General features: G+C 38.8%; 1 protein-coding gene across 1 annotated transcript; it reads right to left on the bottom strand.

Annotated features, from left to right (window-relative positions):
* Window positions 1–1,697: 1,697 nt before the first annotated feature.
* Window positions 1,698–15,331, bottom strand: PSMC2 (proteasome 26S subunit, ATPase 2). Its single transcript, XM_026006086.2, has 12 exons — window positions 15,074–15,331; window positions 13,442–13,479; window positions 12,791–12,872; window positions 11,917–12,016; window positions 7,038–7,169; window positions 6,523–6,595; window positions 6,045–6,140; window positions 5,246–5,410; window positions 4,350–4,437; window positions 2,246–2,448; window positions 2,046–2,142; window positions 1,698–1,957 (listed from the first exon to the last, which is right to left on the bottom strand). Exons 1-12 carry the CDS (start codon window positions 15,141–15,143, stop codon window positions 1,800–1,802), a joined length of 1,302 nt encoding a protein of 433 aa, XP_025861871.1. The 5' UTR covers window positions 15,144–15,331; the 3' UTR covers window positions 1,698–1,799.
* Window positions 15,332–15,426: the final 95 nt, after the last annotated feature.

The raw sequence follows: 15,426 nt of genomic DNA, 5'->3' as shown, positions 1-15,426 counted from the left end.
TCAAAAACCTATCTTGCCTTTGAAAAAAAAGCATTACGAGGCTTTTCATTTCACCTTATGTAACATAAACCTGAGCTTTGTGGAAATTAAAGTTTTATAAATCCAATCACATTTTTAAAATGCTTATTAGAAAGTAATTTGTAGTCATCAGTATTTTTCTAGTCATCAACTCTTTGTATTTTATCAGCCCCCTGATGAATGTAAAACATACATGTGTCCATACACATCCATATACACATGTATATGTACACACATATAGATTAGGTGGAGGGGGTTACTGGTGAAATGTGTGTTCATTTTATCTTGTAAAGTGGAGTACAAAGATGCTAATCTAGATAGGGTTAATGGTATTGGGCAGAAACACCCAAATTTTTCAAGTAATTGTCAGTTTGATGTGTGGCCAGTTAGACTTTCATCATGTAACAGATGAAGATTTTTCAGAGCCTGTAACATGTTAGGCCTGAGTGAGCTCAACATAGCCAGTTTGAGTTATCCCACATTGGTGCATCTGGTACCTGAAAAATTGGTAAGACTTCTGAGTGTGATGTAAATGCTTATGTTTATTAAAACATTACAAAAACATACATCAGTCATTTACTGGAGTATATTTTATTATAAGCCTTCTATAACACCTAGAAGTGGCTTGCTCTGTTTCATACCTCATGGAACACCAGGGCAGGCTTAGAAAAATTTTTCTGATCCATTTCCCAAAAAAGAAAAAAGAGAAAAGAATGCTGATTGGATTTTATGAATGAAAAGCTTTTGTTTTTCTCTTTGAAAACGTTCATGTTTTAAATATTTCAATACAACATTTAAAGCATTTTCTATGTTGTCAACTTTTTCCTGTAATTAAAATGTATCCAGCTCTTGCTACTTATTTATGAATACTGAACTGCAATAAAAACATTCCTTATTGTGCTTGGGTCTCAGTATTTGGGCAGGGAGGCTAACTGTGATGAAAGATGGGAGGGGATTTGGTGATGGCTGCACAAGAAATAATTTTAGATCTGCTGAGGATCCAATACAACTTTAGTTTTACAAATACTTTGCTTCACCAGAAGTCTAACAGAAGCTTTACCAAAATTTTAAACCATTAATTTATAAAATGAAAATAAGTACTTTTCTGTATGAAACCAATTCTGTATTTTCTAAATTAGATTATGTGTATGTATTTTTCTTTATGCTTTACTACTTTGCTGGTCATTAAAGTCACTAATTCTTCTTGATTAATTTGAAATCAACACAAATGACATAGTAAAACCTAATATGTCAGATGCTTCTTCCACTTTAAATGTGGTAAGAAAAAAATTTTAAAAAGCATCGACACACGTGGTCCTGTGCCTAGATGGGCTGTTTTGATGGGGGGTGGAAGAGCATGAAGGTGAGGAACACAGGAGTGGAGCTGACAGACTGGGACTTGAATCCCAGCTCTGCTACAAGTGTGAGAAGTAGGAAGTTTTTGTGTGCCTTCTACCAAGATGCATTAGGTCCACCTCACTGGGCAGATGGGAAGATACAATCGGCACTCAGCCAGCAGATGCCTAGAATGTATGTGGTCTGAACAAGCACTTCATGATATGGGACCCTTAAATGGTAGTGGATCAAAACACCGCATACATCGTAATAAGCTTTTCTCCCTAGCGACACCAGATAACACCTTCTATTGTACAACAAAGAAAAGACATCTGAAAAAAGCATCCAGTTTTGAAACACTTTATTTTTGTGTAATGGTTATTAACAAGTCTATTTAATTAAGTTAGGATTCCAATGAAAAGTGTTTTCATGAAAGCCTTCAGGGCTCAGTTGTATGTCATATAGCGGGGAGTAGCGCTGAATTTGGCATAAGACTTAATGACCTTATTTACAGCCTCCAAGAAATCCTTCTCAGTAGCAATTTTTCGCCGTGCTCTGATGGCAAACATACCAGCTTCTGTGCAGACGCTTCGAATCTCAGCACCTTTCAAACAAAAAGAAAACAACAGGCTTATTAAAGCAGCCTGAATAGACATACCAGCAAATATAACAAGCAAGGCCTTTTCACCTACCAGTGCTATTTGGACACAGTCGTGCTAACAATTCAAATCTGATATCTCTTTCAACACTCATTGAACGAGCATGAATCTTAAAAATGTGAGTCCGACCCTAAAAGTGGAATTGATAAATATTAAAGTGGAAAAATATCATGGAAGAAAAAATTTCAAGAGGAGGGATTCTTGAATTCTCTAAAATGAAATGCTTTTCTTACCTCTAGATCAGGTAAGCTAAATTCAATCTTCCTGTCCAATCTCCCTGGCCTCATCAGTGCAGGATCCAAAGTATCAGGTCTGTTAGTGGCCATCAGCACTTTAATGTTACCTCGAGGATCAAAACCATCCAGCTGATTGATCAGTTCCAGCATCGTCCTCTGTACTTCATTGTCTCCTCCAGCACCATCATCAAAACGAGCCCCTGAGAAGACGGAAAGAAGCTCTTCATGTCCACTCAGGAGGAGCACTATGTGGGACTCCAAAGTACTGTACACCTCAGCTCACATCAGGAACAGCTCACTCTGAAGCACATCCTGTAAGAACAGCCTACTATACACAAAACTAATTAGAAAGTCTATCTTCCAAAAGGACTCATCATAGATTTATTTAACAGAGGCTCCTTTAAATTTTTTTTTTTAAACCTCTTTTAGGAATTTTTTTAAATCACTCAAGAACACTTCCATTTTCAGCATGATATATATACACCTGGACAAGGCAACAGAATAAATACATGCAGACCTTAGCATTAATGTCAATCTCTCATTTCAACCAAAACAGCAAAAAACAAACAAAAGGCCTCCAAATATATATTTCATTTTTAGGTTGTATAACTACATATGATTGTAATTAATGTATTGCATACATTATAAAACAAAAACAATTTTTAAATGAGATTAAAAATATAAAGAAAAATTCTAGGTTTCCTTCCTGTACCCTAATACTACTTTTTTTTTTTTTTTTAAAGATTTTATTTATTCGTGAGAGACACAGAGAGAGAGAGAGGCAGAGACACAGGCAGAGGGAGAAGCAGGCTCCATGCAGGGAGCCTGATGTGGGACTCGATCCCGGGTCTCCAGGATCATGCCCTGGGCTGAAGGCGGAGCTAAACTGCTGAGCCACCCGGGCTGCCCCTAATACTACTTTATACACAATCTACTTTGGAAACCACAGCTTCAGAGCATCCTGACATCAGAAGGCTTATTCCAAAAATACTATATAAATAACTTCAGTCACAACATACAACTGATACACTGTGGTCACGTTATGCCCCTCTGAGACATTAATCACAGATTTCCAAACCTAACAATACCCATTCAGTGTAAAGACAAGACCCTAGGTAACCTAACTGCAGTCCTCAAAGCGCCTTACAGGGTGCACCATGTTTTCAAGTCATTTTTGTTCGTTAAATAACTGAACATATGATATCTCTCGAGTTATTAAGAATTATTACTCTCAGGACCTGGGTAGCTCAGTCACAGTTAAGTGTCCACCTCTTGATTTTGGCTTAAATCATGATCTTAGGGTCATGAGATTGAGCCCTGCATTACACTCAGTGCTGGGCATGGAGCCTGCTTGAGATTCTCTTCTTCCTTCTCCCTCTGCCCTTCCCCTCCTAAAAAAAAAAAAAAAAAAAAAAAACACTCTCAAACTATTACAGAACACTTTAATTTTCAAAGTCTCTCAATTTTTTTTTTTTTTTAAGTAAGCTCCATACCCAGCATGGAACCCAGTGCAAGGCTTGAACTCATAACCCTGAGATCAAGACCTGAGCTGAGATCAAGATTGGATGCTTAACCAACTGAGCCACCCAGGTGCCCCTATTACTTTAAACCCCTCAAAAACACATGAAATAAACAAGGCAGGAACTGTTCTCTTTATAAGACAAATGAACAGTGGCTCATAGTTAGTTAGAATAACCTGTCTAGATCTCACTGCTAATACTGTATTTCATCAAATCTATGAAGCCAACAATGACATTTATTTTATGTATACTTTATGAAAAACCATCAACTAAGTTATGCCCGCCCCAGTGCTTTCTTATGACATAGTAAATGAAGCTATATCCCAAGTTAGGAGTTGTTAAAAATGTCATGTGAATGAAATTAGGAAAGTATAAAGATTTTGAGAACTAGCAATGCTCTATATTTTTTTCCTTTACAGTGTATCTCTTGTTTATTAGATCTGTAGCTCAGACATGCCAGAGCCCACAGAAGAGTTAGAATTAAAATTTTATACAAGATTATCAAGAGAACTCTACATATGTTACTTTAGAATGCTCACAAAAACCAATCCTAAAGCAGTTCTCTAAAATACCACTCATACCTCCAATAGCATCGATTTCATCAAAGAAGATAAGACAGGCTTTTTTGGTCCTGGCCATTTCAAAGAGCTCACGAACCATTCGAGCCCCCTAATGAGAAAAATAATTCAGAGTTGGTTTAAAACATTTTTTAAATATGGTAAGAAGCTATGCTTCAAACTTTTCAATGTTCCTAACAATATTCTCAATTATTACCTAAACTTTTTCAAAAGAAACAAGTTTGTTACCTATTCCATCAGAAGAATCTCACTACCTTCAAAAACAGGATTAATTTCATGATTCTGTACCTATTAAATAGCCAATACCTCAAGACCTGAAAAGGTCAAATGAATACTGTCGAATAAAGGCACTTCAGTTAAACTTGAAATGAATGAAAGCATCTGATTTTACCACTTGGCATTTCTAATCACCTATTTGCTTTGTATGTTTTGATCAAGGAATAGAAGTATGCAAGCTCTTTTACTAATTCTTATTCTAAATATAGTAATCGTTAATGTTTCAGATGCGATATAGTCCTAGACTTAACCTAACAAAAAAATACGTATGTATACGTGTATGGATGTGTATATACCCTCGCACATATAAAGACGATTATGTTCTCTCTCGGTAGAATATGAAATGCTGCCCCTGAAATGGAAGTATACTTTTGAATGTATTCACCACATTTCTGGGGGCTTAGAAACCAAATCTGTAGAAAAGGTCATCTTTCTGAAGAAGGAGCATACTAGTTAAATGTTTCAGGCAGTTGTTTCCAATGACCAAGGGAAGGCTGGTGGCTTCTGAACTACTCCTCACAATCCACCAATCCTGTCTCCATCCTTCAATGAGGAACTGCTATTCCACATGATAAATCTTTCACAGGGTTACATATTCTTCGATTCTGGTCAATTTACTTTACCTCACCGACGTACTTCTGTACAAGTTCAGATCCAATAACTCGAATGAAGCAAGCATCAGTCCTGTTAGCAACTGCTCGAGCACAGAGTGTCTTGCCTGTACCCGGCGGACCAAAAAGCAGCACACCCTTGGGAGGCTCAATGCCAAGGTTAACAAACCTCTCTGGCTGTGATGGGAAACATTATTTTTACAGTCATCACTTCTGTATAATAAACACAGAATTACTTCTGTATCATATCTATAAATATTATATTTAAATAAAAATTAAGTCCACAACCTATATACTTGATCCAAGTAAGAATTTTACTTATTCTAAGACATGAGATCTAAACTAGACTCCTATCAATACACAATGCTGAACAGCTTTTAAAGGTATTTCTCCAATCTAGGCTTAACAAAACATTTTCCCCCCAATTTAAACAAATAACAGTGTTTTAATAAACAAAAGTATTATCTAGTGTTTAATATCCTAGTTTTCCATTATCCTCCCAAGCTGAATTTGACTCAATTTAAGCCTATTTGCTCTTGGTATCATTAAAACACATGGTTTCTTCTATAATAACTTATAACAGAGTTAGCATATTGCTAAAGGTTCCACCTCAACCTCATCTGTCCCTCAAAATAGCAGATCTTTCTGTTTCTGAATAGGTCAGATCACTCAATCCTTCTGCTTTCTCTCTTCTGGAATATACCAGCTCACCACCTCTCTACCCTGTACCCCCTCAAAAATTTTCACTAAACATAAAATTTTTAAAGCTATCAAATAACAGGCAATTTAATGCACGGACTTAGCTACTTACATGAAGTAATGGGGTTTCAACTACTTCTCGAAGTTTCTCAATCTGTTCCTTACAGCCACCCACATCACTATATGTGACATCAGGTTTTTCCTCCACCTAAGATAAAGATGAAAATGTGTAATACACAGCCACAGGCTTTTGAATACTAGTTCAAATGTTCTATGCAGTAAAGCAGACCCAATACGCTAAAAGAAAAATCAGACTCATGGCAAATAAGAATTTTAGTAAAAATGGAACACACTGTCCAGTGTCCTAGAACCACTTGCAATATTACTTGTTACAACACTAAGTGAAAGAAAAAACAGTTTAAAAAAAAGGATTAAAAACTTTCTCATTGAAATATCGTTCAAAACATTTTTGTAACTCTTCAGTATAGGCCCACATATTGACTAGTCAAAGTTTTAAACCTCTTTGAGATGGATGCAACTGTATTCATAGTCCTGTCATTCCTTTTCCCTCCCATATTTTCTTTTCTTACCTGCATCATGGTAACTGTTGGGTCAATCTTCGGAGGCAGCGGAATATGAATCTGATACTTATTTCTGTCCACACTAAGGAGGTAATAAAAAAGATCCTCACTCAAAGTACTCAAAAACTTTACTAGGCTAATTATCATGTATTGTATATACATTAACTTATTTAATCCTAACTATCCCAGAGCAAGTGTTTCATCTGCTTACACAACGTTACCTTAAATAGACTGCCAAACTCAACTCTAAAGTCCTACACTTGAATATGACATTTAAAGCCATTCACAAATTGAAAATTTAAAAAATAAAATCTTAAAAAAATTAAAGCCATTCACAAAAAGCCATAGTGGGGTTAGGGCAAAGCAGCAGATGCAGAAGAAAGGATGTTCAATAGTAGTGCTCTACGAGAGTACTTCTTGGTACTCTACAGCACCCAGTTCATTCATTCAAAAGAAAGCCAAGGATGTGTTGTGACGTCGTATCTTCAATGAAAGGAAAGTATTTACTGCAAATAGAATCTTACCCCACTCTCATCCCTTCTTCAATGTCCGTAGGTGCTACTTGATCACTGAGGTCCACCACAAACTTGGCAAACTGCTTCACGTTGATAATGTACTTTGGGTCCTCCGAATCAGCATTGATTATCTTTGTACACCTAACACAACAGAAGGCTTCATCAGAGTCAGGAAACTAAACCACTAATAATGAATTCAAGTAACTAGATTCTCTCCTGGGCAAGCAGGATACTAACGAGGAGGTACAAACCAGAACTGCAGAAATTAAGTCACTGCTAAAAATCCTTTTCTATAAAAAATTAAGTTAAACCACATATTTCATCATTAAGACAGTTCTCTAATTTCTTGATTTTCAAAACTGTATTCCTCTCCTAGGATAGTACTCCTCTGTATCTTAAGTTACTCTGCATTTTATTTTCCAAGAAGATAGTCATCTTGTCTTATTACATCAAGTTAAGTAACGCGTTTTCATTCTTTCCTGAGTTTGTTCTCCAAATCCATGTTTTACATCATGGTTGCTTTTTTTTTTTAACTTAAATGTATTCTTTTTCTGTGTGATATGAAGGCAGATTTGTAATACCATCTACATAAAAGGCAGTAAAAGGTAATCTACTGCCTTTCCCTTCTGTTTACAGAAGAAAAACAAGAAACAGAACTGACTTGAGGAAGAAGTCCTAAGCTGTACAAGAATATGGGGAAATACAAAATCTGGAGCATACAGACAGGTGGAACCCAAAGGAAACTCAAGAATGCTTTGTCCCTGCAGTGTAACTGTGTGACAGGACTCTGGAAGTACCTATCACTATTTTCTCTGACAAACCCTTGTCAACACTGTGCACAAATAAAGATTTTTTTAATCCAAAGCTGAAAAAGTATATACATTTATAAGGAGCTCAATTTCCAGAATGAAGTAATTTAGACCTTTGAAAATCTGTTCATCTGTAAAAGCAAAGAAAATAATGGGAAAGCAGTCAAGGTCATCATTTTCAGAACTCTGGAAATTAATTACAGTCTGGTAACAATCTGAAGAGTGTGCATTCAAGAAAAATGGCTGCATCCCTTTAGGAACAGTGAGCCTAGCTGTGTTCCAGCTTGCCTGTATCTCATCCTCTTTCCCCAGCTCTGCAATAGACTTGAAAGCCAACAGCCTTGCAACCATGGTAATCGTGAAAAACAGTAACCTAGCAGCTACTGATAGGGTGTGGATGGGGATACCTGAATGGGTTTGGGGTTCCCCAAAAGCCCAAGCACAAGGGACATGTCACTATTTGACCTGTCTGGCAGCTAACCAAAGAGCTCCATTCTCAGGACTTCTGTTTATTGCCTGACTCAGAGCTCACCCTGTGTGAACATCCCTACCAACAGGGCATTTGTTAGTGACTATCAGTGGTAATTGTTTAATATCCAAACTGTGAGGTGGCATTACCAGTTGTGGCTATTAAAAGGCTGACCAAAAAAATTCAAAGGAAAAACAGCAACAATAACACACACTGGGGAAAACAGAAATCTAATTTCCAGAGCTGACATATTACATTATTTAAAATGTCTAGTTTCCATCAAAAAATTATGAGACATTGAAATAGGAAAGTTTGGCTCATATATTTATGGCTTTAAAAAGAAATTACGTCCTGAGACATGCTATAGCATGAATCCTAAAACATTATGCTACGTGGAAGAATCCAGAAACAAAAGATCATATACTGTATGACTCCATTTACATTAAATGTTCAAGATAGGCAAACCCATAGACAGACAGGAGATTCATAGTTACCAGGGGTGAAGGGAGAGGGGAATAGGGATGGCTAATGGGTATGGGGTTTCTTTTGGGGGTGATGAAAATGATCTGAAGAGAGTAAAACAAAATTATCAAACAATGCTGGGGCCGGGTGGGATGGTGGTGGTGTAACTACTGAAAATGAGGAGAGTGGAGAGAGGAGAGGGCAAGGGTGAGTATAAGTGAACCCGTTGCCAAAATTCACTAGCCCTCTAGTTCACTGTTCTTCCCGAACATTAGAGATTAGATACTATAGGAGACTGAAACTTCTCTGGGAAAAATGACCATCCAAATGAAAAGATCTAAAGATACTGACACTGAAGGCTCCCCAAGTAAATATCCAATCACATAAGCTATAGTGAAGCTTACGACTGACATGCCTCACTAAGGAATCTAGTTTCTCTCAGCTTTTAAGTCTCCCACTAAAACCAAATCCCAATGTACGATTACCAGATCTAGCACAAAAGATGGACATCAAACAAGCAAAGGGGAAAAAAGCATCTTGGATGAAGTAGAAACTTTGCAGTTATCATTAATTTCCTTAGAGATGAGAACATATTACAACCATGATTCAAAAATAGAAGACATTCAGAAAAACAACAAAACACATGTATTGAAAGAATAAAGAGCTCTTAGAAATTAAAAACTTGGGAAGAAATACAGGAAGGAAAAAAAAGAGGACTTAAAGTTAAGAAAATCTCACAAACAGTAAGACAAAAAGAGAAAACACACACACACACACACAGAGGAAAAGATCAGCATACTAGCAGAGATATCAAAAGGGCCCAAAAGCTTGTAAGTCTGGGATAGAGAAACAAGAAAATGGAAAGAAATAATTAATTTCCAAAAAACCTGCCACAGTGAAGGACACTGAAGCCCAGTACCCTGGATGAAAATAGACCAATACTGAGGCATGTCATCATGAAGTTTAAGAATGAGAGCAAGGAGACGTTACAATTTTCAGATGAAGCACAAGTCACATATAGAGAAATAGGAATCAGAACAGCTTCAGACCAAAAACACCGGGAGGTGGAAGACAATTCAATGATGTCTTCAAAGTTCTGAAGAAGGAACTTTTTACCAGCTGAGATATTTTCAGACAAATGTGGTCTCAAAATACTGCCTCCCAACTCACCTCTTTCAGGGAGCTCCAAAGAATAGAGCTCACCTAATGCGAGTGTAAGTAAACCAAAAAGAGAAACTCCTATGCAAGCAACAGGAGAGAGGCAAAGAAAGCTCCAGGATGGTTGTGATGTAGCAGGCGCAACAGGCCACAGTGCAAACCGAAGTGGATTGTCAGGTGTTGCGAAAGACTTCTTCAGGAAGATGGACCTGAGAGAACCTGTGGCACAGCTGATGCACCTGAAGCATACATGAGAAAAAACCTGATGGACCTAACGCATCTGAAGAGCAATTTAGACAATCAGGAAAAACTGGAGGATTGAGTTGTTACATACATAGAAAACAACCCAATAGTTTTTACATACATAGGCAAACGAGAAAATAAGACAATTATGACAAGGAAAACAGAAAGTGGTACAAGAAAGAAAAAGTAATCACAGTTTACTACTTGCCTCTTTGTGAACAGCATTACTTAGCCACAGTTACAACAAAAACAATGACTACTGCTCTAACCAAAATTTTAATGTAATTATAGTAGGAGGATGTAGGGATGGGAAAGGTATGTCTTTGGGAGGAAGGCAGAGGAAACAAAACAAAATCCTCAAGCCAACAGAAAATACCTAAAATTAAAAAGAAAAAAAGATGTAACCTACAATATACAAGAATTGTGTCTGGAAGAATTATGAAGTTAGAAACCAAATAACCAGTTAAAAATTTTGAAAATAGGTGTCTTCCGGGAAGAGGAATTAGGAAAGACAGCTACTGTCCTAGAATTATTTAATTCTTTTTTTTTTAATTATTTAATTCTTATAACCACGATGAAACTTAAAAATAAACCAGTAAGTGGAAAGGAGAGAGAGAAAAAAGGGAGTGAGGATAGAAGGAAAAGAGGAAAGGAAAACTAATTTTTAGCTATAGTAAAGACGTAAAACTGAAACAAAATTTTCAATGATTAGAATAAAACACAGGAGAATATAATCTTGGATCGGGCTAATTAAGCCTTCTTGAGCAACAATCAAACCCAAAATTAATAATGAAAATATTCATGTATTTTATTAACCTCCTAAATATTTTAAACATTAATACAACAAAAGGTACTGAGAAGTGAAAAGTGATAAAATGGGAAAAGATATTTGTAACATATTGAAAAAAGATTAATATGTACAATATATAAAAGTGCTCCTAAAAATTCACAAGAAACAACCCAATAGAACAAAACATGAACGGACACAGAAATACAAATGTTTAGTAAGTATAAGAAGCTGTCATACTAGCAATCAGAAGATGCAAATTAAAATGAGATTTCTTTACCCCCAAATGGTAAAAGCATAAAAACAGAAAATCACGTATTTTATACTAATCAGGCCAACAGGCATTTGCCTCAAAACCTCATATTAAGGAGTGTAAACTGGTCAAACCACCTCTTTCCAGATTTTCAAAACCGTAAATGCCTTTGATCTCACAATTCCACTGCTAATAAGCTACACTACAGAAGTATATGCACACACAGAGAAATATTTAACATAAACATTCAGGTAGCACCATGTAAAGTAACAAACTGAAAATCAAAATCTACAGATGAGTAATTTTTTAAAAACGAGAAACAAGAAAAAGAAGTCCTTAAAAAAATATCAGGATATGCTCCTTTGCACATAAATATACATATGAAGATACACAGAAGGACTAAGAGGACCAAACTATTTCCAGTTACAGCTGAGGAAAGGGCAATAGGACAGTGAAAATACGAAGGGAGGTTTAGCTATTTTCATCTCATCTTTTTGTACCATCTGAATCTTTCATATGATTATGTCTTCACCTACTTCTTGAATAATTGCCGAAGGCATAAAATTAAATCCCTGATAATTCTGTAGAAATTTTTATGTAGTTAGAATTTGGAATAAAACGTTTTTATGAACTACTGCATTATATCCTAGATCTAAAAAGTGCTTGGAAGTATAGATAAAAATAAATGTCCAGCATGCTATCCATACCTCGCAACCTGCAAAGGCTGTTCACTCTGCAGTGTTTGCTTATCTGCAGCCAAATCCCAGAGTGCCGGTGGGGCCAGGCCAGTATCAGATTCTTTAATACCTACATAAAAAAGGTAACAAAATTCACCAGAACATAATGCATCACCTGCAAGCAAGCTTTCTTAACCTCAGCACTACTGACATTTTGAACTGAATAATTTGTTGTGGGAGTTGTCCTGTGCATTTTCATATAGGAACATCCCTGGCCGCTAGCCACTAGATACCACCAGCACCACCTCCCCCTCAAGTCATGATAATCAAGAGTATCTCTAGCATTGCCAAATGTCCTGAAGGAAGCATGGCACTCGACAAAATCACCCCTTTGAAAACCACCGCCCTAAAGTATCCACAAGCCAAAATTCAACACCGTATCTGAAAAATTTGTGCAGGTCAACTATAAAACTTCACCACTCAAATTACTAAGTAGAAAAGTTTCCAACGGCTAAGCAACAGCCCACTTACTTTAAGCAATACCATGTGAGACCACATTTTTATTCACTAAGAAATTTTTACTTGTTTATTAGTTTACCGAACCTGGTTCTGACCAACAGAAATATTACTTGTTTAAAGGATGATGTTGGAAAATAGATAGATAGATAGATAGATAGATAGATAGATAGATAGATAAAGATGTTGCTTAACTACTTAAACACTGAATTTGGTTTTAAGAGGTAGTGAAAAATTATTAAAGGAGATCTACTTTCTTAACAGAGAGGAAGGATAATAATTTTTTAAATCTGCAATTCATGAAAGAGTAACATTTGTATTTAAACTATTTTGATATAATTAACACATGACATTTAAAGAGAGGAGATAAGAATAAAGAAATACATACCAGTGAGCTCATTAATTTTCTTGAGAAGCTGTTGAATGTCATCTTCAACTTGCTTTATCTGCCTAGAGTAAGTGCTTTGACCCTAGGAAATAAAGATCACTTTATTTAGAACATTAAGACAACAATTTATTACACTGCAGACAGAAACTTTTAAGTTACAATTTTAATAGCTATTATTGACCTAACCCTTGTGAAGTGGAAGTAGAGAAAGCTTATCTTTCTATTTTTTTTTTGAGCTTATCTTTCATAGGTATTTCTAAACCAGTATTTTCCCCCCAGACAATACTCCATTATTATGCAAACTAACAAATGAAAATCATGCCTGAAATTAACCACAACTACAAGCCCATTTCTATGCATTAAAACTTTCCATTTCAGATCTAGTTCAGTTATATACATTTTAAATGTAGCAAACACTTGTGAAAACTATTTCAAATATTCTTCATTATAATACCACATGTACAAGCTTTAACATGCAGGAATATTTACTCTCTGATCTAATCTAGAGAGAAAGTGTGATACCTAACTTCTTTCAGGAAGTATTATAATCTGCTAGACACTGTCCTTGAATTATTTTGGAAGGATAATATCAACAACAGTTCTTATTTCAACATAAAACATCTATATTTGGTAGACATTGAAAGGACTTACGTAAGTTTTCAGCAAGGCAATATCCCCCTCATCCAGAGCTAAAATAAGAGAATGAATATATTAGTTTCAAAAAGAGGAAATTAAAGCTGACAGGTATTTTCTCAATTTTAATTGCATTTATTGACTGACAAAAAGTATGCAAAGTTGTAACAATTTAAATAAAACCAACAAAAAGTTTCTGGACTCAAGGAACTTTTACCTAATTTGGTCAAGGCAGATTTTTACAAAGTGTGTAACACAGGGATGCAGGGTAGCTCAGTGGGATGGAATCCTGCATTGGGCTCCCCACAGGGAGCCTGCTTCTCCCTCTACCTGTGACTCTGCCTCTCTCTGTGTCTCTCATGAATGAATAAAATCAATCAATCAGAGACTAAAAGGGGAAGAAATCAGGGGGGGCTTGGTGTGCATGATCTCCTGCACTGTGGGCAGAAGTGCCAGAGAGTAATTTCCCAATATCAAAATGACAACTCCACCTCTAAAATCTACTCACAGCTTGTGTTTGTGCCTGCGGTAAAAGCTATAGGAACAGGGCAGCCCCTGTGGCTCAGCGGTTTACCGCCTGCCTTCAGCCCACGGCGTGACCCTGGAGACCCAGATGGAGTCACACGTCGGGCTCCCTGCATGGCGCCTGCTCCTCCCTCTCCCTGTGTCTCTGCCTCTCTCTCATGAATAAATAAATAAAATCTTTTTTTAAAAAAGTTACAGGAACAAAGTTACCCATTGCTCTGGAATGCCCATCATAGTGGAAGAAATCTACATGTGCATCAACAAGCGGTTGTTTTTCTTTTTTTAAGGATTTTATTTATTTTACAGAAGGAGAGCGCGCTCGCTCGCAAGCAGAGGGAGGAGCAGAGGGAGAGGCCGGCTCCCCACGGAGAGGGAGTGTGACAGGGGCCTGGATCCGGGGAGCCTGAGATCAGGACCCGGGGCGAAGGCAGATGCTTAACCGACTGAGCCACCCTGGCGCCCCGAGAGGACTAACTAGATTTATTCTACTGCTCACCCAATGAAGCGGGAAAGTATGCAGGCAGGCAGACATCACTGACTTTATAACGGTATGAGCCTAAGACGCCCTAAAATTGTAGGGGGGGGGGGAGCAAGACGTACAGTATGCTACATGTATGTAAAAATAAATAAAACAAGCGCTTGTAGACGCACAGACAAGGTCTAGAGAGATCTACGCAAAATGGCAGCACCGGTTGCCTCCGTGAGTAATGGTTGGCCGGGGCCGAGGACGAGGCACTCCTCAGTGTTCTGCGTTTCACGCCTTAAGTGTTGTGACCTGTTTGAATACGGGCCGGCCAAAGCACGGTTCTGTTTTGGTTTTAAAGAAAACAACGTGTCAGGGTCCGGGCTGCGCTGGGGCGGCGCGCGGTGCCCTGGGGCGGGGGGCGGGGCGCGGGGCCGCGGGGACCCAGCGCCGCCAGCGGGGAAGCGAGGCCCGCAAGGCCCCCAAGGCCCCCAAGGCCCCCAAGGCCCCCAAGGCCCCGGCGGCGGGGCGGAGCGCAACGCGGGGCCGCACGGGGGGCGCGCGGGAGGCAGGCGGGCTGGGGCGGCGGCCGCAGGGACGCAGCGCCCGCCCGGCACGCGCGCCCCTCCCGGGCCCGCGGGCGCCGGCCTGTGTCCACTGACCTCGGATGGGCTTGTCGTCCTTCTCGTCCTCTTTGGTTTTGCGCTGATCCGCACCGAGGTAATCCGGCATTGTCGGAGCTCCGAGGGCCTGGGCTCCGCGGGGATTACACAGCACCTCGGCCGCTTCCGGTGGCGCCGCTCCTTCCCTTCCGGGCCGGAAGTACGCCGGGCTCGGGGGACCGTTTTGGTCTGCGCACGACAACCGGAAGCGGGTGGTCGGACGCCAGGCGCCCGCGTCCTGCGCGTGTGGGCGCCGTGGGGAGACTGCTCGGTGTGGGGCACGCGGGTGGGCCCTGGCCTCGAGCGGCGCGGGCCCGGGCTCCAGCCTCCGAGACCCGCCCGGCCGTGTCCCC

This window comes from Vulpes vulpes, chromosome 5, assembly GCF_048418805.1.
Source record: "Vulpes vulpes isolate BD-2025 chromosome 5, VulVul3, whole genome shotgun sequence".
Lineage (NCBI taxonomy): Eukaryota > Metazoa > Chordata > Mammalia > Carnivora > Canidae > Vulpes > Vulpes vulpes.
The sequence above is the reverse complement of the archived record's forward strand: the minus strand, read 5'-3'. Positions and strand labels throughout refer to the sequence as shown.